Source organism: Centrocercus urophasianus, unplaced genomic scaffold, assembly GCF_019232065.1.
Source record: "Centrocercus urophasianus isolate 14NV4802_14NV808 unplaced genomic scaffold, USGS_Curo_1.0 seq_11, whole genome shotgun sequence".
NCBI classification, from domain to species: Eukaryota; Metazoa; Chordata; class Aves; order Galliformes; family Phasianidae; genus Centrocercus; species Centrocercus urophasianus.
In genome coordinates this window covers 16,885,480-16,908,017 of record NW_024884253.1, presented here as the reverse complement: position 1 = coordinate 16,908,017, position 22,538 = coordinate 16,885,480, and the positions used below count along the sequence as shown (strand labels likewise).

General features: G+C 35.7%; 1 protein-coding gene across 1 annotated transcript in view; it reads right to left on the bottom strand.

Annotated features, from left to right (window-relative positions):
- ANGPT1 (angiopoietin 1) overlaps positions 1-22,538 on the bottom strand; it is a 161,900-nt gene that overhangs the window by 34,728 nt on the left and 104,634 nt on the right. The window contains exons 5-7 of the mRNA XM_042839619.1: positions 20,468-20,595; positions 15,138-15,239; positions 3,994-4,160 (exon numbers count right to left, since the gene is read on the bottom strand). Of these exons, the coding sequence (XP_042695553.1) occupies positions 3,994-4,160; positions 15,138-15,239; positions 20,468-20,595 (397 nt within the window). The remainder of the gene's footprint in view (positions 1-3,993; positions 4,161-15,137; positions 15,240-20,467; positions 20,596-22,538) is intronic.

Here is a 22,538-nt window from a genome sequence, read left to right as displayed (position 1 = left end):
CCTATTAAACATTTCTAAGGATTCTGAGGTACAAACAATTTGGCTAATTTAAAATGTTATTTCCCCCATTCTTCATCCCATGCCTCACTTCAAAGAGCTATTTCTACATTGTGAGTGGCAAAAACAGATGTTCTCGAAGCCTGAAATTTTTGCTGTTCATAATCCAACTTCAGTATATCTGCTGTCATTAACTAATATGTAGGATTATGAAGTGCGGAGCCTGGAATCCTAAGACATGATTACTTTTCTGGGTTGATTCTGGAGGGTCTTGAGGACACAGCACAAGACATAACGATATGGCTCACAAAAGCAGCAACGTTGACAAAAGTGCACTAGTCTATACACGAAAATAGTAGAGGCTAGGTGAATTCTGGGTGACTCTTCTAATGAAATTTTTATATTTCTGTGATACGTCTTTTGACTCTCTAAAAAACACTGCACTAAGCGTGGGCTTGTAAGATCTGACTCTTTACTGTATGGAGATTTTACTTGACATAGTGCAAGACTTGCAAAAAGTTGGTCAAAGAGTATTTTCATTGAACTTAAACACAGCTTTCTGTTCAATCTTCTCATGTAAATAAGAAATCTAAGGATATTACAAAGGAAATTAATCACTTCAAAACTTCCAGGCTATCGAAACCTTCAAGGGAGGCGCAACACTGTTTTTCCTGTTTCCGTTACTTATCATTATACATTTATTATTTCACTACACAAATTTTCATCTCTACTTTCTTCATTGCAGTCATCATCTGGGATAAATACATTTGATTCTACATTCCCAGAAACCTTTTTGGAGCTGCCTCATTTTGAAAGAGAAACAAGAATATTTTTAACGTACATATGTTCAGCATTACTCTTTTTAATCACAGATTCTTTAAGCTAATAAAAAGTAGTAAAGAGAATACAAACAACCTAGAGAAAAAACAGAACTCTTGTGAAATCACCAATTGGGAGTTATCCAGAGTGAATCAAGCTCTGCATAATGTTGAGGTTGGATTTTGGAAAAATAGCATGAAAATGAGTTTCCGTATTTTCATAGAAGCATCTTATCACTTTGTGGTATTTGCATCTTTTAACTTACTATACTCAATTGCTAGACCTGGATCTTTTATAAGTTTTTCCTGTCTTCCAAATGTACAAGGTACTGCCATAGCATAAATGCTCAATTTCTTGAGCTTTCCCTATCATTTCAATATCCTTCCTCTATTTACCTACTATCCAGATCACCTCAGAAGTTTTTTTCTTTATTGTCCGACAGTTCTTAGTTAACTTGTGTTTCTTGAAACCAATGTAAAGTATGAATAACCTACAATTCCTTAGTTGTCCAAACAACGCTGAAGAAGAATTTACTGCTGGCCACAAGCAGAAAATTCTAATGGCTACCAAAATTAAAGAATATCTAATTCGTATGGTGAGATGACTTCAAACAAACAGTAACTGAAGTTCTGAAAAAGGTATGCTGCTCTGTGCTTGAGGTATTGAAAGCAAATATGGCAAATGCCTGACAGCTGACAACTGTGAACAAAAGGAAAAGCAGAAGTTTGAGAACAGTGCTTTTCAACTTCAGAGGGCTCATTTAAATAGCAGTTCCTTAGATAAAGGACAAACAGCAATCTCTGAGGAGCAGCCAGCTGCCTAGGGCTCAATAATCAGGCTTTTATTTGGTCTGCCTTCTGGAGCTGCTTCTATCGCAGATAGTGATGCTGGCAAGCAAAATAAAGAGTTGCCATGTCACAGGATGCATTTTTATAATAATTTCTAGAAAAGTCCATCATACACTTTGTTCACAAAATGTTTGCTAGACGTATGTGTGTCTGCACAAGGCACCAGTACATTTGTCAAGTGTTAAAAAACAATTTAGATTGTCACGTGGCTTACAATTCATTAGCTCTGGAACTTCCTTATTTTCTCTAAATATTCAGATATGTTTGAGTAAAAGTAACTGAGTAATTCATCTGAAACAGCAAGGTCCAACAGAGATGATAGAGCTTTTTTACCTCTCTGTTTATTCCAGAATAATGTTAATGAAACCAATTATCCATTTCCCAGACAGATTGTATTGAGCAAATTCTGTTCAATTGAAATATGAAGGAGAGCAGGAACCAGAAATGCAGTCAGTGTTCTCAGTTGAAATTCCTACAGGTGTTTGTGGAAATGTGACTTGAACATGAGTAGCAAAATTCAGTCATGTTACCCAATCTTACACTTTTTAAGGCCTGCACACCCTTTCTGATTTAATATCTACAGTTTTGAAACATTTTGTTTTTCATATTCACTAGAAATATTTTAATAGATCATCTTCTACAGTTCAGGAAGTACATTTTATATAGCCAAAAAAATCACCTTTTCTTCTAATGAAGCGATTTTCCTTTCCAAAATACTTCCCTGTTGCCATACACATCTGTAGATCTAGATTCATTCAGGATGATTTTTCTAGGGTTCCTCTACTGTCCATCAAAATGTTAAACTTAATCTATTTAAGAAATCTCCAGGTGTCAGTTTCATCACCCAAGCATTTTAAGGGCCCTTTGTTTGAGACAGCTTAATACAGCCAACAAAAGACATGTGAAGAAAGGTTACATCTTGGGCTAGGGCTTTTTCTTTGGCTTTGATAATAAATGGTATGCTACCACTTGTATCTCTAAGGCTAGATTTCCTTTCCTCCCCCAAAAATATTGTCTTGTTTGTGGCACAGACTGCCAAGTCCCTGCTCTGTGGAATCCGCCATTTGGAAATAATACTATTTTGATCAGGCTAAATCTGTTCAAAGAAAGGGACAATTAAATATATGCAGGTTCTTCCTTAAACTCATGTCTGGTCTTGGTTGTTCACACCTGAAGCAGCTTTGGGTCACAGCACCCAGCAGAGTTCCCAGGCTGACAGAGAGACAAATAGCACTGCCCTACCCCAAAAATCCTTGCCTTTCCCCTGCTTTGGGCACTTCATATGGTTTTAAGACAGGCAGAAATCCTCAAAGTGTTTCCAGGTTTGCCTGCTATATTACCAAAAAGACAGTCTAGAATTTTAAAACAAGACAAGAAATTTTCTCACTATTTTTCCAGGAATTATCTATGTGTATCCTTAAAATCCTTGCTACAAGCTTTAACAGAAGTTAAATTTGCAACATTCTTCCTATTCCTCAATGGTCTGCATTGTTGCTGTTCAGTGCAGAATAAATGCAAGCAAAAATGACAGTAATTCTGTCAGCAAATTCTGTCATTTTAATTCACATCCTGAGTAATATTCCTGGCACCTTTAATTTTCATCATATTTTTTAGATGTACGTGTAACTGTACATTGATTTTTTTCCTCATTTGACAAGTATTTCTCCTATCTTTTCTCCTGCTTGAACATCTTCAAATGCGCAAGTTCCACATAATACACATTTACACTTTTGGTTTTAGATTTTGCAGAAGTTCTTCTATCCTTTGTTTCAAGAGATTTTCTTTATTCATTTCACTCTTTGCCTTAGAGTGACTCAGAGTGAGTGTTCCACCTCCACCTTTGTGAATCAATGTTTTATCTACACACAGTAATATACAGCATTCTGATTTTATTCTTCATTTACTCTAAATTTTAGTTTGGAAATACCGATATTCTAACAGTACTTTTGAGTAACTTTTCCTATCTCCATTGCTTCACTCAATATTTCGAAGACAAAAATTTTCAATTTTTAATGTAATCCATGTTTGTTTGTTTTTTTCCTATTCAATCAGTTTTGATTTGTGATGCTCTTAGGTATGCAAAAATTTATGCAATTTTAAGCACTTCTTACAAATTGGGCAATTGTTTGTTCACTCTTTATTTCTCAAATGTATTAGTTTGTTTTATAACCTTTCAATGAGAAATTAGATTGCTATGGGATTTTTTAGCATCCTTTTGACTCTACATGAAAATCAAAATCATATTATTATCCTTTCTCATATTTAACAGGGAAACAATGAACAATGTTTATCACTCAGCAGAGGAAGAAGAATTTCAAGAGATTCTTACCTGTAATTTTGCTTTTCATTTCCTATGTGAAATCTGTCATACTGTGAATAAGCCCGGTTTCCTTCCCAGTCCATTAATTCAATTCTTAGAGAATATTGCCTCTGACTTGTAATTGCAAAGATGAATTCATTCCCCAGCCAATGTTCACCTGATGGGCTACCAAAACCCTGGAAAAAAGTTGACAGAAAAATTAGATTTAATTATCATAATTTATAGAATATTTATACAATAATAACATCACCATCACTTTTTACCTATACATCTTAATTACTGGTCATGGAGTTTCTGTGTCCTAGTCTTTAAAATTAGTCTGTCAATACTTAACAGGAATGAAAATTGTGAAATTCAACTGATATTTTTGAGGGCAGTGGATATTATCAATTGAAAAATCACTTCCCAATTACAAGACATTAATAGTAGGATGCTAAATTTCTATAAGGATTGCTCCAAAAGTAATACCTCCTATTTTATTGGCAGATAATATGAAGTGGATGCTGGTGGTATGGCAGTGGAGGGTGATCCTTCCCACCAGTATCTCATTATTTTTTGTCGCCGTGTAATAGATGTCAGCTGAGGGACAGTATGACAAATAGGCATCTGACACAGGAATGCAGATGAAGCAAAAGTATGAAACTGAATTACTTCATGAGAAAAAAATTACACCCACTGACATTCACTGATACTTGCTGAAAGTTTCTGTAAACCAAACAGTGGATGTGATCACAGTGAGGCGGTGGAAGGTGTTTCAGCAGTGGAACAGAACAGTGGATCACTTCCACTGGTGCTAGTTTTTAGAAGCATGGCATGCATCATGTTCATCGCTGGCAAAAATGCACAGCTAATAGTGGAGACCATGTTGAAAAACTGTTTTGTAACAGAGTTTGCACAATCAAACAGTGTTATTTTTCTTTTCGTACCTTTCATATTTTCCATGGTAATAAATAAGAGGCTTTACTTTCAGAAAAACATATGTATATTCATCAGTGGCAATATTGAACGTAAAGAATTACTGTGATACATTTCATATGATTCTATACCTCATTATCATTAAGACAATTAAACCAAATGAAAATTCTACTGTACATTATGATTTTTTAAAAATTATTTATTTATTTACATTCATTTAGATTACACACTGAACTGAAATTAGCTGTGGAGGACATTCTGACAATCTCTCTGCTGTGACTGTGCGCTATAACTGGTGTCAGACCTTCGGTTTAAAACCCTCTTCTGCGTATAGCATATGTAGGACAAGACCCAGCCCATGAGTGATCCCCAGTTAAACTATTTGTTTTCCCCACTCTTGATCTACACAAGAGTCATATTGCCTAAGATTTTGTCTACTATAAATTTCATTTTTTCTTACCAGGCTGAGGTGGCATAAGATATCTATATGTGTTATGTTACTTTGAAATCTTTAAGTTAAGGAGATCGAATATTTTTATAGATTAGCCAAAGCACAGCAGAGGATAATGTAGTTAAAGGTACCTAACTCTCCTTACATTTCATATATTCAGATGATCTCATTTCCAAGCTATACAATTCTCTAACACGAAAAAATGAAAGAGAAAACATAACCAATGTTCAAACTGCACTCCTAATCACATATATTTTTTGTGCATCCTCCAGGTTTTAAACTTATTTATGTTTAATTAATATGTTACCATAACTAAAAGCCTTATTTAGCACAAAAAAAAAAAAAAAATACTATATATTAAATTTATTTTTCTTTACAAACTGTTATTTTATATCTGAGAACTACTGGCTTCAAACAGTATATATTATTTAAAATTGTAATCTATTTTTGCGAAGAACTGTTTCAAGGTTACTAGTTCATGCTTTTTCATATTTCTAGTGTTAGTAAAAGTGGAAGCTGGAAAATGATATTCTTGCTTTGATACAAATTCACCTTCTGGTACTAAATTGTGTCTGCCAGACATATGAAAGAAATGACAGAAGTTAACAATAAAATATCTCTAGACTAGACTGCAATGAATGTCAAATATTTTCCTTTACCGTTCACTATGGTAAGTTACTTTCTCTCTGCAGTGCCCATCATAGTATTAACAGATGATGTTCTGTATGGCTACCCTTTAGCTCAGAGGGCATGAAGTGATACTCATGTATCCCACAAAGTGTTTAGTCTGCAAGAACTGAGATTCAGCCTATGGTGAGTCTCAGAGAGGACTTAGACTTCAGTATAGAAGCATACTGTTACTCCACACTTCTTTTCCTGCACATTATTTCTATTATTATCTATATATATATTCTATATATTATTACTATAGCTTCCTTCTCAAAGGGATGATTTTCCATTTTAGTCCCTGTGGATCCTGTTTGTTGTGAATCCTATTCTGTTGATATCTTGCTTTGAACAGAACAATCTGTCAGTTTGAGCTCTGCTCCTCACATTTTCCCATGATGATGGTTCTGTGTCTCTCACCTACTGCTTTGAATCTGTTTGCATGCATATTTTAATTTGTACATACTTTCTAAAATGTAATGTCCTATTCCTTATCTACATAAACCGTGCCTGAAGCTGAGTGGTTTCCTACATTTCATATCTGTTCATTTGATCCTTTCCATCACCTCACCTTATCTCTCTGCCCTATGGCTCTCATACATAGCCACTCCTGCTGCAGCAATGTTGGCAGTGACCTATTGGAGCAACCTCAGCCAGTCTCTGACGTTCTCTTTTGCCCATGGTTATTGCTGCTTGTCTGAAAGGAAGGGAAAACATACTCTGCAGGGCTACTCAGCAGGTAGTTTTTCTCCCTAAAATCCAGACAAGATAAGTTCTTTTATCACTGGAGCTTAGGTGTCTATATACCAGTCAAAATATGTGACATTGATATCTATGTAGCTTCTTATTCTAGAAAATATATATTATTATTTTTAACAGCCTTCTTCCTTTAAAAGAAGATTTTTGTCAAATTCTTTCTCCCATTTTCTCACTACTGGCAAGCAGTAGGGGCTCTCCTTTGAACTGTGGCTCTACTGAATTATATTTGTCTTATCTTATTTAAATTACAGCTTATTCAGGATATAGTACATGTGGCTTTTTAACATTGTGTTCCCATATGTGTTCTATATAAACTCCAGACACCATACATAATTATTCTGAAAATAATAATTTTTCTTCTTCGCATTTACACTTCCTTCTCCCTTTTCACATGTTATTACGCTAAGATGAAAATCTGTTGCTAAGTGGTTTGCTCTCCTGACCACAGGAAATGAAGTTGAAGCAAAAGGAACAGAAGGAATATAAAAATGAAAAAAAAAAATGTTATGGGGAAAGTCTCTGCATTAGCAACATTCGAAAGAGCTACTTTATTGAAAATCAGATTAGAAATGAGTAGGCTAAAAATGATTTGTGTTTCATATGTACTGCTGAATTTCTCAACTAATTTTTTTTTTTAATTGGTGAACAGCATTCTCAAAACCAATTTCCATTTACAATTAAAAGCTTTTTTGTTACTATATACTCAAATAAATCTCTTGACATGCCCTAATTAGAAAAAAATACGTTGTTTTTTTTTTATCATCTCTATCATGAGACACTCCTTTTAAATTAGACTGCTTCTATGAAATAAAAACAAAGTAGTAAGCAGAATACAAAAAATACCTCTGAAGAAATGAATACTCCTTAGGATGGGTACTGTATTTTATTAAGCACTTATTATGATTGGAAACCAAACAAATAAACAGGTAATCAGAGCTTTATTAGATCTAAATCAGACACTAGTCTGATTTTGTGTGAATTAACTTTTAGTTTGCATTCCTACCCTGACGCTGGTAGAGAAAATGATAGCAAAGAAAGATCATACAAGGCTGTTTTGATTATACCTCAGTGCCTTCAAGCACAGTTCTGAATTTTATCTTCAAACGAAAAATATTTTTTTCTTCAGCCAGAAGACTTATGGAAACAAGCTTGTGCACTTGTGATGCACACCTGTATGCTATTTTTATGAATTGCCTGGAACAGTTTTGAGAATGGGATCAACATCTCACAAACATGAAGTTCAACAAAGTTTCAGGAGAACTGCTGCATGGAGTGGGCAAGCCCAGGGAGATGCAGCAGCTTTCCAGCTGCCTATCAGCAGGAGCAAACCAGCCAGCCAAAAGCAGATATTCAACGTATATTGCCTCTGAGGTATCCTTAGACATCTGGGAGAGATTTGATGGAGATTACAAGGGAACTCAAACTATCACCACAGCAAATCTTAGAAATACTTGGTAGAAATTCAGGGAGATTTTTAGTAATGAGAAGGGACTTCAATAAGAGACAAAATTCTGCAAAAACAAACCTCATTAGGATTGCTCTTTGCAAGTCGATTCAGTAATGAAAGTCAAGCATTTTAGTCAACAGGAAAGTTATACACATTCTGCTGTTTAACTTTGTGCCAAGTGATAAGATGCTTTCAGCCTTGCCTATAAACCATGTTTATCAGCTTACATGGGAAAAAGTTGTTTATTTCAGATCCCAAAGTGTTATTAAATGTATTTGTTTTCCTTCACCTATTGGCTCTGTCAACATTCTTGGTTTTTTGTATTCAGATGACTGTAACAAATGCTTCATGTTAAAAGTTTGCACTTAAAAACAATGAAGTACAAGAGGTGTTTCAAGCCATCCTCAGCCATCAATCTAGTAGAAGAAACATCTGTATTTCATGAATGTGTTTGTATTTAATTATAATTCCCTTTGAAACCCAATGGGGTTTCAGTGCTGTTCCAAAATTGCGTTTATAGTGACTAAGAGATACAATTTTGTCATTAACTTTTTGTATTTCATCCATTACATATTTCCAAGTACAGGGGTTAATTCCTTAAACTTTAAATTTTACTGCAAAATGCTGTCATATTCCTTTTTCCTTGAAATTTGCATAAGATTTTGGGATAACTGGTAAACTGAGCACTTCAATTTCCCAAAAAAGTGGCTATCATAACAGGAAAAATTCAGAAATTTCCAGAAGTTTTCAGAACTCTCCTACCTTTTCCTCACTGGCACTCTTTAGAAATTGAGAAAATGCTTGCATTCCCTAATATATTTTCTGAACTGCTCAGCATTAGCCACAGGCAGGATATACAAATCTTTGCACTGACTTAGCGTAAATTATTTTCATGTTTCATTTTATTTTTCACAAACTGGAAATACATTTTTGCAGCTGTTGAAAACTGCATTATGATTGCATTTTGGCCAAGTTTCACCTGAAGTTAGAAAAAAAGATGTTTAATCACAGTTAGTGAGTAGTTTTGTTATCAAGGAAAAATCTTGTGGTGCTTTGCACTACATTTAGAATGGGTCTTGAAGACATGATAGCACAACTTACTTTCAGAGCAATATGGATATGTACTAGGATGAAGCATATATGTACCAGGATGAAGCAACGAGTTTTCTGGTTCTTTATGCCTCCAGCTATATCATAGAATTGTGTATGTTTTGACACAGTGTCCAACTGTTTTATATATACATTATAAAAGAAAAAAAATGTGTTATCCTTTTATATGCATTAACACATAGAATCAAAGACAATAAAAGCGTATTTTATAATTACTCTAGATGATTTCCAGATTCTACTTCACCTCATTTACAACAGCATAATGATTAACAAAGACAAAAAGCAGTCATGAGCACAAAGAAATTTAATTCAATACTAAATTGAAAAATGATCTGAAGAATTTAAGAAGTTGATACTTATTCAAAAATAATAAGTAGGGTGCAAAAGACTTTTATTAGGTTTGGCAAATGCTGTGAGGGTATTCTGCTTAAATCATGTTACTCCAAGTTTATTAAAAAATTATCTCTCTTACTATATTTATTTTGTCTGATAATGCTCATAGGAAGCTTTGACTTTTTATAGACAAAATAAAATTGAAACCAGACACAGTCAATATATTCTATGGGCTCATCTCCTGTCAGACAATTCACTGAAAAAGGCAGATAATAATTCAGTGTTTTACAACAGCAGTGTCTTCCCAGAAGCCATAAAGAATATTCAGCTCATTTTGCCTTAGCTTAGGATGTGGCATGGATTTTGTTTAAGAAGATAATTTCTTAAAAGTTCAGAATAATTTTTCATTTTCATCACATCGGATTACTCACTGTATATTTATTTTAAAATAAACATATGGCCTATAGAAACAGGTTAAACTTTTCTGAAATAACCAATGTGTTAAATAATGCTAACTTAAAAATACATTAAAATAATAATAAATATTCATAGTTATTTTTATTAAATACAAACAAATACTTTGTGCAATGTTTCAAAAATATGTTTGGGTGGAACTCAGAGGCACCTTCTCCAAAGTTTAAATGAAAAGTTACTTTCAAGCTAAATACAGAACTAAGTGTCTGTACAATTATTCCCCACTTGAACTATTTCCCGCAATCTTGTTCAAGTTCTGCAGCCATTCTTGTTCCTTCTAATCCAAATGTATCAGTAGACACAGAAATTATTGTCTTTGTCCTTCCTTAACATACAGAGCAGATTTCCTCACGAGGAAAAATCCCAAAAAGCAGATCCCAGTTTTGAAGTACAAACTTCACTTAAATGGTACCTCTGGACTGGCAGTGAGTCCCATACAGCACACTTTCCTCCAGTTATCTACATACAATAGGCACTGATTCTTCCTCTTGCCTGGATTTCAGTCTCACGTTTTGACTCTTCAACTAAAATTAGGTATTTCCTAACAAAGCAGGCTAGTTGGAGAACCCTTTTCCCAAAGTGTCTGCACTCTAGCAAAAATGGATCCTGGGAATATACAGATACTTAATGTGGCTCTTACTATATGTATTCAAAGGAGATGAGGAAAAGAAAGCTTGATTTTGTATTCTAAGACAAACTAGAAGTTTAACTTCTGTTATTTTCAAATAAATAAATTGTATAGATTAGAGGTAAATATTTAAGTCCTTAAAAAGAAAAAAGTAATTTTGTTTCATTTTGGGAAAAAAGAAAGAATTTTGGAGGTAGGACTGAATTTTCTTCCACTCTCTCTCTCTCTCTTTCTTTGCTTACAGGTTGCTGTTCTCTCTTTTACCTGGACTTCACTGGGATACTAAAAATTGAATGAGAGTAGAAGATTAACACGAGTCAGATAATTATAACACTGATTTGACATGAATTCTTAGGTGAAGGGCTGCTTCAGTGAGTCCCAAATGGAACAGATCAGGCAGACATATATCCATCAAAAGAAAACTATTCAGTGATGAGAGCATACAACGTTCATTTGGAGGATAGTAGATCGGGTACCAAAGGATCTCTCTCCCTTATTAAAAAATAAACAAAATCTCTCAAAATATCTGTTGGATTTTGTAAAATATCATGCCCACCTTTTGCTGAGAGAATGTCTTCAAAAAGCATTAAAAACTATATTCAATACAGCATAGTTAAAACACAACTGCTCAATACTATGCTAATTTTTTTCATCAGGAAATATTCCAAAAAATGAAGAAGCCTTCTTGTGTGATAGCATCTCCATTGCCTAGTCTAGTGATCCAGAGCTCTCTGAAGCAAAAATGATTTCGTTCTTGCTCCCTTAGATCCTGTGGTAGAAGTGTACACAGCCTTGGTCAGAACTAAACAGTTTCAAGAGCTAGCCTCTACTGGACAAGCTAAACCTCAGAAGAAGAGGAGAATATGCTGGCTCATTTTGTAATACTGATGAAAATGTCAATTATTATTACAATTAACTGAATAGCAGTTTCAGTCAGAAGTGATTTTTTAATAAAGTATGGTGACAGGAAGTCCTTTATCAGAGATGAATGAGTCTCTGTGAAAGCCGTTACTCACAGGATATCTTAATACAAATTCCTGTCACTAAAAATCATTTCCTTATATCCAAATTACTTGGTAAATGTTTGAAAGAAACAAACTACTTCTATCTTATATATTCCACTCACTTGAAGTAATAATTTTTTTTCAGCTGAAGACAATTTATAACTCACATCTTTGAAATGTACTATTTGTAAGAAATGTATTTGTGCCTATATGTTATGAAATTATTTGTGTCTTAATCGTGTCTTTTTTATCCCCTTGCATTCCTCTCTCATGAGCTTATCCATGTAACAAATACCACTTGACTTGTCTTGTTTTTTTTTCAGTAAAGAAGCAGCATGCTTTCTGTCTTTTCTGAGGATGTGTATTCCCTATTTTTTTTCTTTCTTCCAGGTCCACTCTTGCTCTGAAGAAGTGAAGCCTCAGGGAAGACGTTATAGCTCTCTACATCTACCTGAAAGGAAGCTGTGGCGAGGTGAATGTTGGTATTTTCTCCCAGGTAACTAGCAAAAGAGTAAGGTAGTGGACTCAAGCTGTGCAAAGGGAAGTTCAGGTTGCATATTACAACAAATTTTTTGCTCTGAATGAATCGTCAACATTGGAACAGGCTGACAGGGAAGTGGGGGAGTCACTGTCTCTGGAGATGTTGAAGAAATATGGCGGTGTGGCACTGAGGGACATGGGCTAGTGGGCACAGTGATGGTTGACTGACAGCTAGAATTGATTATTTTAGTAGTCTTTTCCATCTTTAATGATTCTATTTTGATCTGTGATTCTCAAAACCTTCATTTTTCAGGAAGGATCATGCTTGCACTGCAATGTAATTTGTATAGTTCTTCATATTACTGTCAGGGAAAAAATTGAATCTGCTTCCTGCAGAAGTTATAAGATACGCCTCCAACTAGACTGATAGATAGACAGACACAAGATAGATAGAAAGATGCATAAAGTAGACAGACAGTCTAATTGGAACCAGCAGTTCTTCTCTTCAGATGTGTTTTATTAAGCCAAAGAAGTAAGGAGAACCTGATCTGAAGACTGCTCAGAACAGAAGACAGATGAAAACTTCAATCACTCAGATGAAAAATTGCTCAGATAAGCTTTTATTTATTTATTTATTTATTTTAAATACATTCTCTTTCCAGAAGTTAAAACTCTAATTCCCACTTCAAACAAAGAAATGTGAAAAACATCAGAAACCTGCTTTAGGGTGATCCTATCTGCTATTGTTAAAGGAATCATCTGATACTAATCTTTAAATATTTCTGGTAAGATACAAATAGTAAAGTGAAAAATCCATTGCAAAGCATGAAAGATAAGATACAGTAAATACTAATAAGAAAAGGATAGGAGACTGAATTGAAAGGATTTCCTCAGAATTTCTTCAAATTTATGTACCTGAATATATAAAACTGATATGATCTATAAGAGTTTGTATTCAAAAATGAGTTATTAAGAACAAATGCACAAATTACACTGCATAGCATATAACTGATGTAAAAAAAAAAAAGGACTGATAAGAACTTATACCAATAAGAAATAACATAACAGAATAAATCTGAACAAGACTTATTCATTAGCTACTGTTTTAGATACCGAATAAAGTTTAGCTTTGTTTTCCAGAATGGGGATTGGACATGACTGAAAATGGAGCTAAAAGAATGAGGAGAAGAAGTTTGTAGCACTGTTATTACTAACTTTGTGGTGATTAAAGTGTGGATTGAGTTGTGCATTTCCTACTTATGAAATATTTATGGCTGCTTTATCTCTCTATTGATATGTTTCATGTGTTTATGTCTGCAGAATACACTGAACGGGAACTGAACTCCATGAATCCGTGAGGCACCAGTGTGAAACTGAGTCAAAGACAGTGATTACCTCAAGGTTTTTCAGCAGGATTAATCAGTGATAACTGGGTAACTTCTGTAACCAGCAGTGTTGTCAATCACCTTTGTAGAGAATATCCCATGTCCATCCTTTCAGAGCTACTTGTCATAAGGATCTCAAGGTACGGTTAGAGAAAATATGCAAAGGTTTCATAAAACTAGTAGAACCAGAAATCTGTGAAGGTGCTAGAAGTACTACAGGTTGGTGACCTGAGATTCTTAGCCCAACAGGTAAGAATAGTATAATTTTAAGATCTCTGGTTCACCCCCCCAGAATGACATTTTGTATTTTATTTGACTTCATATCAAAACAGAGTAGAGCAGTTTTCAAATTTTCTGCTATATTAAAACTCCAGACCACGTGATTTTCTATTTTTATGTTTTCTAAAAATTGTGTCCAATTTTGAAAATTCATTCAAAAATATCTGTCATTTCAATATTAATTTTATTTCACATATATTAAGTAACAGTTTATATCATCTTTTAATCCATTATCAACAAGGTCTGATGTCAAGAACCTAAATGGTTAATTTTTCCCTAAAATTTATATTTTCTAGTTATATAAAAATACTGAAAACAAAGCATCCTTATTTTGGTTAAATAATCCGACATTCCTTTTATTTACTTATTTATTTTAATTTTAATTTCTGCAACAGAACTTTTCTGCATTTAAATTATTACTGACTGGACCTTGCTTTATTTTTTTTAACATTTTAAATATTCTTTCAATATGGTACCTTTCAAAAACTGTTAGAAAAATGATTTTCCTCTTCCATGCTTGTAATACAGTTCTGAAAACTTCACAGCGAATGTCTCGGAAATGAAATCCAGTTCTCAGGAATTCAAAGAAAGAAACTCCGTGAAGAAGTTTGATCCGGCAATGAGTGAGAAGCTCAGACATTATTTAGACTGGAGTAAATTATTTTTTTAAGTTGGCAATGGGAAAATAACCAGCTAATGTAATGCTATCTGTAATTTGGTAACTTATTTATTGTCCTTTAATTCTATTTGAAGTATCAACATTTCCAGTACATTGTCTTAATTGGCAGAGGTCTTGTGTGGCTTGGGATAAACCCCAGTAAAACTCTTCATTCCTATCTGACAAGCTCCAAATTCTGAAGGAGTTCCCTTTAGTTGAAGGCATCCATGCATTAGGAATATCAGTACATCCTCATTACCCATCAATGTGACAGCAATTCCAAACTTCAGAGAGGCAGACAAGGCAGTAACGTTCTTTACTATATATGCCTGGACATCATCTCATTTTAATCTCAGTAACTGAACTGACAGAAACCCTAATTCATACAAAATAATACTCAGCTGAGTAAAAAAAAAAAAAAAAAGAATATTATGACTTTAAATAGTAATATACATGAAAAAGGTAGTTCATAAAGGACTATTGGACATCACACCATTATAAGACCATATTAAGACAATGGGAAATACTATTTGAAATCTTTTTCCTATGATTCTTTTACCTTACCATTTTGTATTCTTTCCAGCCTTTCTGGAAATCCAGGCTCCCATCTTCTCGGTGCTGTATAACTGTCCATCCTCCTCCATTGATTTCCATATTACAAAAGACCTGTGCAGTAACAAAAAAAAAAGAAGAGATGCTTGCATTGGAATCCTGTCATTTTAGAGGTGGAAAATGTGAATAATGGAATTATGGAAGCCTGTTTCCCTATGGATTCATGCTTTATGCCTTTGATGTCATGCTCAGACCCCATATATATTCAGTGTAATTCTCTCAGTAAAGTCTCATGTTCATTCAGAAAATTACCCATTTAAAATGGATATTCATTTTTTATTCATTTTTCACTCTTCTTACCGTACATTTAAAAAAAATATAGAGGATACATTATAAAAAAAATTGCAAACACTACTTATTCACTTTTCTTTGTATGTGGTGATAACATTCATTATTGTATGAAACAATTTTAAGATCCAACTAAGTTTTTCAGTGCTCCTAATTGAAGCAAATGTTCCTGATTTTCATTCCCAAGTACTTGTCCACAGCAGCAGAGTGGCACTGCAGCTATACTAATTTTCATTTGACTGTGTACTTTTATAGTTATATTTTATTTTTTAAGGTGCTAATAGGTGAGAAGGTGAGAAGGTGGAAAGGGTGCAACCTATCAATTTTAGCTTTTGGCATTCACATCGACAAGACAGCACTGGAGAGTAACTTAGAACTTTAAGTTGCTTTGCCAAATCAAAGGCTAATATCCAATTCATAAGATCTCTTATTTGATAAAGAACCATATTCCACCCTCAGGCAAAACAATTTAGATCTTTCCTTCTCATAACCATTGTCACAGTAATCCTGTGCAAGAACTTTTGTTTTAATTTGCTCCAGGCATGACAAGTGAAGACACTGTGTAGGTACAGGAAGGAAACAGAATACTGAACAGTGCAAATATGTGAACTTCATTTAGGTTAACCACAAGAAAACCCACAGATTTTTACAAATATTTTGGCCCTACTCTTTGTGCTGGGAAGATGGTGAGAGTCAAAACATTTATCTACAAGATTTAATTTCTTAATCTGATTTACAGTGAGAATTTCTAAATGATGGATTCACTTTCCTTACAAGTCATGTGAAGCTCCCATGAATCCGTGCCAATTTCTAAAGCATTAAATCCTCAACTGTTCTAAGACTACTAATTCTAAAGACACACACACCCAAAAAAAAAAAAAAAAAAAAAAAAAAAAAGCAAGTCTTTTTATTCTGGAATAGAAAAAAATGCCTACTAAAGTACTTGAATGTTTTCTATATAATATAGCAGATTAAAGGAGAAAACTGCAGAGTGAAAGAAGGATTTACAGCAGCTGTCATTGTGTGGTCTAGCACTTTCTATTGTGGTAGACACAAACACCTGCCACACTAACAGGGTTGCCAAGCTCCTTATAGATGTTTGCTGTGCACAGTTCTAGCCAACAAATGTCCTGGACTGGCTTCTGGCCCAGGCAGTGTCAGAGCACTCAATCATTAAACAACTTTTAGCACGTTCTGATGTTTAATCCTCTACCAAATAAAGAAAAGGATGAAGTTACTTTGAGTTTTTACACATCTCTACATTCTGAGTTTATCATCAACAAAAAGAACCTGGTTTAAATTAAAAGGATATCCAAAGTGTTTCACTACTGCCTTAAAGGTATGAATAAGTATACCCAAGCTATTAAAAGAATCATAGAATCATAGAATGACCTGGGTTGAAAAGGACCACAATGATCATTTGGTTTCAACCCCCCTGCTATGTGCAGGGTCACCAACCACCAGACCAGGCTGCCCAGAGCCACATCCAGCCTGGCCTTGAATGCCTCCAGGGATGGGGCATCCACAACCTCCTTGGGCAACCTGTTCCAGTGCGTCACCACGATATATGTGAAAAACTTCCTCCTAATATCTAACCTAAACCTCCCCTGTCTCAGTTTAAGACTATTTCCCCTTGTCCTATCACTACCCACCCTCATAAACAGTCTTTCCCCCTCCTGCTTATATGTTCCCTTAAAGTACTGGAAGGCCACAATGAGGTCTCCCCGGATCTTCCTTTTTTCCAAGCTAAACAATCCCAGTTCTCTCCACCTTTCTTCACAGGAGAGGTGCTCCAGCCTTCTGATCATAATGGCCCTCCTCTGCACCCACTCCAAGAGCTCCACATCCTTCCTGCACTGGGAGCCTCAGGCCTGGACGCAGTACTCCAAATGGGCCCTCACAAGATTTGAGTAGAGGGGGACAATCACCTCCTTCTCCCTGCTGGCCACCCCTTTTTTTATGCAGCCCGGAACACAGTTGGCCTTTCAAGCTGCAAGCACAAATTGCTGGCTCATGTCCAGCTTCTCGTCCACCAGGACCCTCAAAAGGCATATATGGAATTATTTGTACATAATTCACAGTTATGGATTAAATTATTAAAAATGTATAGTAATAATGTAGAGGTCAGTGTAATTCTACTATGAATGAAACTGGTCGGATTACCTCTTAATGTACATTAAGTGCTTCTACAATATGACTTCACAAGTCAACACTGTAGATTTGTATCAACAAGCTCCAGATTTAACAAGCCATTTGAGATTCAGGGACTATCTCTCTGGTACAGAAACCAAAGCTGGAGGTAACTGAGCAAGAACCAGAGTCTTCACAGTGCATGCAGCATCCATATAGTTAATGGGTTAAAGTTCTCGCAGATGTACTCAGAGAGGTCATCAATGTGAATCTGGTAGAAAGCCCACAGGCAGAAAGCAGAGCAGAGGGTGAAGACAAAATTCATGGCAGTGCAGATTTTTTGCAGAGTTGTAGACACACAGATACACAGACCCTGCCAGCATTTAACATGACAATTTCAGTGCAGTGCACACAGAAGTTTATAGAAGTCATCCTTGTGATGACTTTAGATGACATTAAATCAGAGTTACAGAGTGAAGCATGGTAGGATATGGAGATGCTGCAGGCACTCAGAACTGTACCCTTGGCTTCCTCCACCTCCTGTATAAGCAATGACCTCACCCTCATTGCCCCTTTGTCCTCATCAGCATCTCTTCTCCCAGTAGCTGCCCTCACCTGTGTATAGCCCTGAGTGGACTCCTGCCTTTGCTGTCACTATGACTGAGGGGTAATTGTTTATCAACATCATCAAACACACACCCTAAATAAGCTAATTAATTAGCTTAATATTTTAAAGCAAATCTTTTCCCTTCTCAAAGATATGGAATATAATTTAGATTCTTTTCATTAGAAATGAATAATTTATTTTTCATGTAGGATTGGAAAACATTTTAAGCCAATGAACAGTTGAAGCTAGAGGCATGAAAGAAAATTTGCAAGCTGTTTTTTTAAGCATATGAAAATGAGCCATATAAATGTTACGGAGCTGTAAGCATAAAGGACAGTTTTCTATGAATACAGGAAGGTATGAAGAGCAAAATTATTAGAACTGACAGTAACACTTGTACAGATGATAAAGGGACTTTTGCTACTCAGTGTCAGGATGCAAGTATCCCTAAGGAAATACATAATGTAACAAAAGTTTATTTTTATATCCCAAAATATAAAATTGCCATAAATGAGGCAATTGCTGGTGGCTGCAGGTATTACAGAAGGCAACAATATTAGGCCACTTCAGAAATGTAGGAACTGTGCACTGCTGTTGTGGTAATCCAGATAACTGAGCCTGCTTTAAACAAACAGGTATGTCTCCATGGAATTCAAGATATTAGCATGGATCCCAGAGCAATCTAACTGTGCCAGCATGATGCTGTCTCTGGGATAATAAGTCCTGCCACAGTGATGCGCTGATCTGATTTTGAAGCTATCTCAACTGGAGTTGGTTCAGCTATCTGCACAGCACTGTTTTGCAGTGTATTGATACAATCTGAATGTCTGAAAAAACATCTGTTAAAGCAATTAGACTCCTCACTTGACTAACTTGAACATGCCTAGGATCAGCTTGTACTATGTTATCATTAGGGCAAGACAGAAACAAATGCTAGCAGAAACTCCCTCAACACACACACATTCCCACATATTCTAACTAAAAAGGAAGACTCCAGGGGAAAAAAAAAAAAAAAAAAAAAGTAGTACAGTGATACACGCTGAGCTGTGCTACATGTATTCATTGACAACAGTGTCTGCAAACAGTGATATAAGCATGAACACAGAGTAGCTTCCATTGTGTTACTGCACTTGTAGCATCAGTGAAGTGTGTTTAGGTACTCAGATGCTCCTGGAAGTATACCAGGAACATAAGTGCTACAGTGCTTTCAGGTAGCTACTGTTTTTCATTGCAATCCAGATTCTGGAACTTTACTAAGGCTAATAAGGCTAAATAAACCCAACTTGTGCATGCAATTCTGACTTTGGTGTAACATCTGTTTTGAGATGAACAGCTTCTATGGAACTGCTTTTGTTCTTGTCCTGTTCAGTAAAGCTTAAAGGTGTCTCTGCATTTCATATCATGTCCATTCATATTCATCAGACCTTTATTGGCCTTTGCCCAAAGCGCTCTCCCACTCAAATTGTAATCATGCTTTAACAAACACTAATTCCTCAGTAAACCATAACGAGTTGACATTCAGAGGCTTCCAAAATCTGTCCAAAACCAAATTCACTTTAGAAATAAATTTTACATACCTTAGTATCATTGTAAAGTGCCTACAGAGAGTTACATTAGTAATATTTGCACTGCATTCTTCTGTTTGCAGGGTCACCATTTTATAGAATAAAATCACCAGAAAGATAGAGTTCCCTTCCTTCCACCCAACCCATTTGCTGGATGACACCCTACTTTTCTCTGGCAAGTAACCAGCCCATAGCCATGGTGGGGGTTGCTCTCAGTAGTGCCCTGTCAGAGGGACAAGCCTGCCTTTCTCCCTGTGTAAATTACCCTTAGCCTATTTGTTCACTTTCCTAGCTTCAGCTGGCTCACTTTAGCCCCAAAATCACATAATACAATGGAAAAAAACAATTTTATAATAGAAAATAATAATCTTCTATGCCTCACTGCAAGCTTATTGGTGGTCATAAAGGGATTCAGCTGAACTTGCTGAGTGGGAGGAAGCAAGTAAACTCGAGTGCAAGTTGGAATTTGGGAGAGATTCTCTGTCAGTGAGAAAGAAGAATGTCTGGAATAATACAATTATCATTTTCTCCATTCTACTGTATTTTTTTCAAGTCTGAATATAACCAGGTTTATTTGTTTCAGTGCAATATTTTGAAAAATGAGAACTTCCACAGAGGCTCCAAATGCTCCTTTTAAGGTCAGAGTAACTTCCCATTTACAAAAATGAAAATAGACCATACATTTGCCTTACCTTTTTAGGATCTGAAACGTTGTTAATATAAATAGTGTAGACACCACTTTTGTTAAAACCAGATTGGTATACATCTGCACAGTCTCTGAAAGGCTTTTCTTCCTCCTTCTTCACATTCTTAAGTAAAACTGCAAAGCAGAGAAAAATACAGTAATATAAGTTACGATAGTAATATGAAGCGTGTTTGTATGAAAGAGACTCGTGCACTTTGTATTCACTTTAAACATTCACAGTAATAACTATACTGTGATCCTCAGTAATTGAGTAAATTCTGTCAAAAAACTATTATGAAACTGTCAGACAGATGGCAGAGGAGGCACCAGCAGAAATAAGTCATGATTAAAATAGCTATATAGAGCATCCTGTCTACAGAGAGATGAGCACAGCAGATTCCTTCTGAGAGCAAAGGACTGTGCAGCTGCAGGTGTTGTGCCTGAATAAAGCTGTGTCTGGGAGGTTGTCAAAGAACGCTCCAGCAACAGCATGTGGAGGTGGACAAGCTTGCTCAGTGCTGTGATCCAAGACAGACTTCACCTGAGAGAGCAATACAAAGTCTGGGAGGAGAGTATGCCTTTTCTCAATGACGCACTGCCTTTTGAGCAGCTTTGGGGCTTGTAGCAAGGGAGATGTTTGCTTAAGTTTGCTTTTTTTTGGATGCAGAGAATGGTTTCATGAGTTTTACACCTACATATAAGTTGCTAGATACAGCCTAAGGGGAAAAAAAAGAAAAAAAGGGTTCTCCTGAAGTCAGTTATTTAGTGTCATGTTTAGTCTTTTTATGACTCAGAACAGAAAACAAGTAATATTGGAACACTGGTGCAGATCTTGATCTTGCATATCACAGATCGCTTATGTGGGCTGCCCCAAAAGTAATGCATCCTATTTTATTACACTGTCCCACAACATCAGAGGCAAATGACAGTAGAGGTTGGACCTTCCTGCCAATATTCCATTACGTTTTGTTACCATGTGAAAGATGGCAGCAGAGGGGCAGTCTGACATGGAAGTGTACTTGGAGAAAAGGTGTGGAGTTGAATTCTTGCATGTGGAAAAGATTGCATCCATTGACATTCACTGATACTTGCTGAACATTTATGAAGACCAACAGTGGATGTGAGCACAGTGAGGCAGTAGGTGGTATGTTTCAGCAGTGGTGACAGAGGGTCACCTCTGTTGGTGCTACAATTGCAGCATGCAGTCTAGCAAAAATTAATCACTCTGCCAAAATAAATTGCCAGGGATGGTGACCATATTGAAAAAGAGTATATTGCATCTGAGAATTTGATCTATTAAACAGTGTTATTGTTCTCTTTGTATCTGTTGTAGTTTCCATGGTAATAAATAGGAGGCATTACTTTCTGAGTGAACTATGTACACGGTCTAGGCTGAGAACTCAGGAGGGAATATTTGAGGATCTTGGTTTTAAAGCTACAGGAGATTCCCTGTAGAAGGAGATGTGAATGTTCCCTTCACTTTCACAAATAAAAGTAGTCTGACCCCACACAATACCGTAGAATATGATTTCATTCCAACAACACATACTTTAAGTACATCAGTATTCCCATAGAAATCCATCAGTCTACTCAGAATCCTAAAGTTAAACATGTCTATAAGTGCTGTGCATGGCTCAGGCCAGCACTTCATTAATCCCTTCAATGAGGAAACAATATTTAGGTCCTTCAGACACATTCATTGTTCTGTGACACAAACATTTTTTTTCATTTCTTTTGCTTGAAAATCTGAATTGTAAGTAGAAAAAGGATTGTGTCTTATTCAGTCTCAATAAAGTGGTCTATAATGTAAATCTTGCACTTAATGATAATGATGTGCAAAAGAGCAACAGTCTTGCACAGCATGTAGGATGATCTGGGCCATAAAAGTGTTTGCTTTGCAGCTTGATATGCTAACTCACCTCTGAACACTTCAAAGCAATATTTTAGCATGGTGAATTTCTGCAAGATTACTTGTCATTGATATCACTAAACAGATGCAGAAACTGAGGAAGAAAAATGTTAAGTGTTTTGCTGCAGTGGTTTCGTGAAAAGGCAAAAATGGAGAAAAAAAAAAAAAA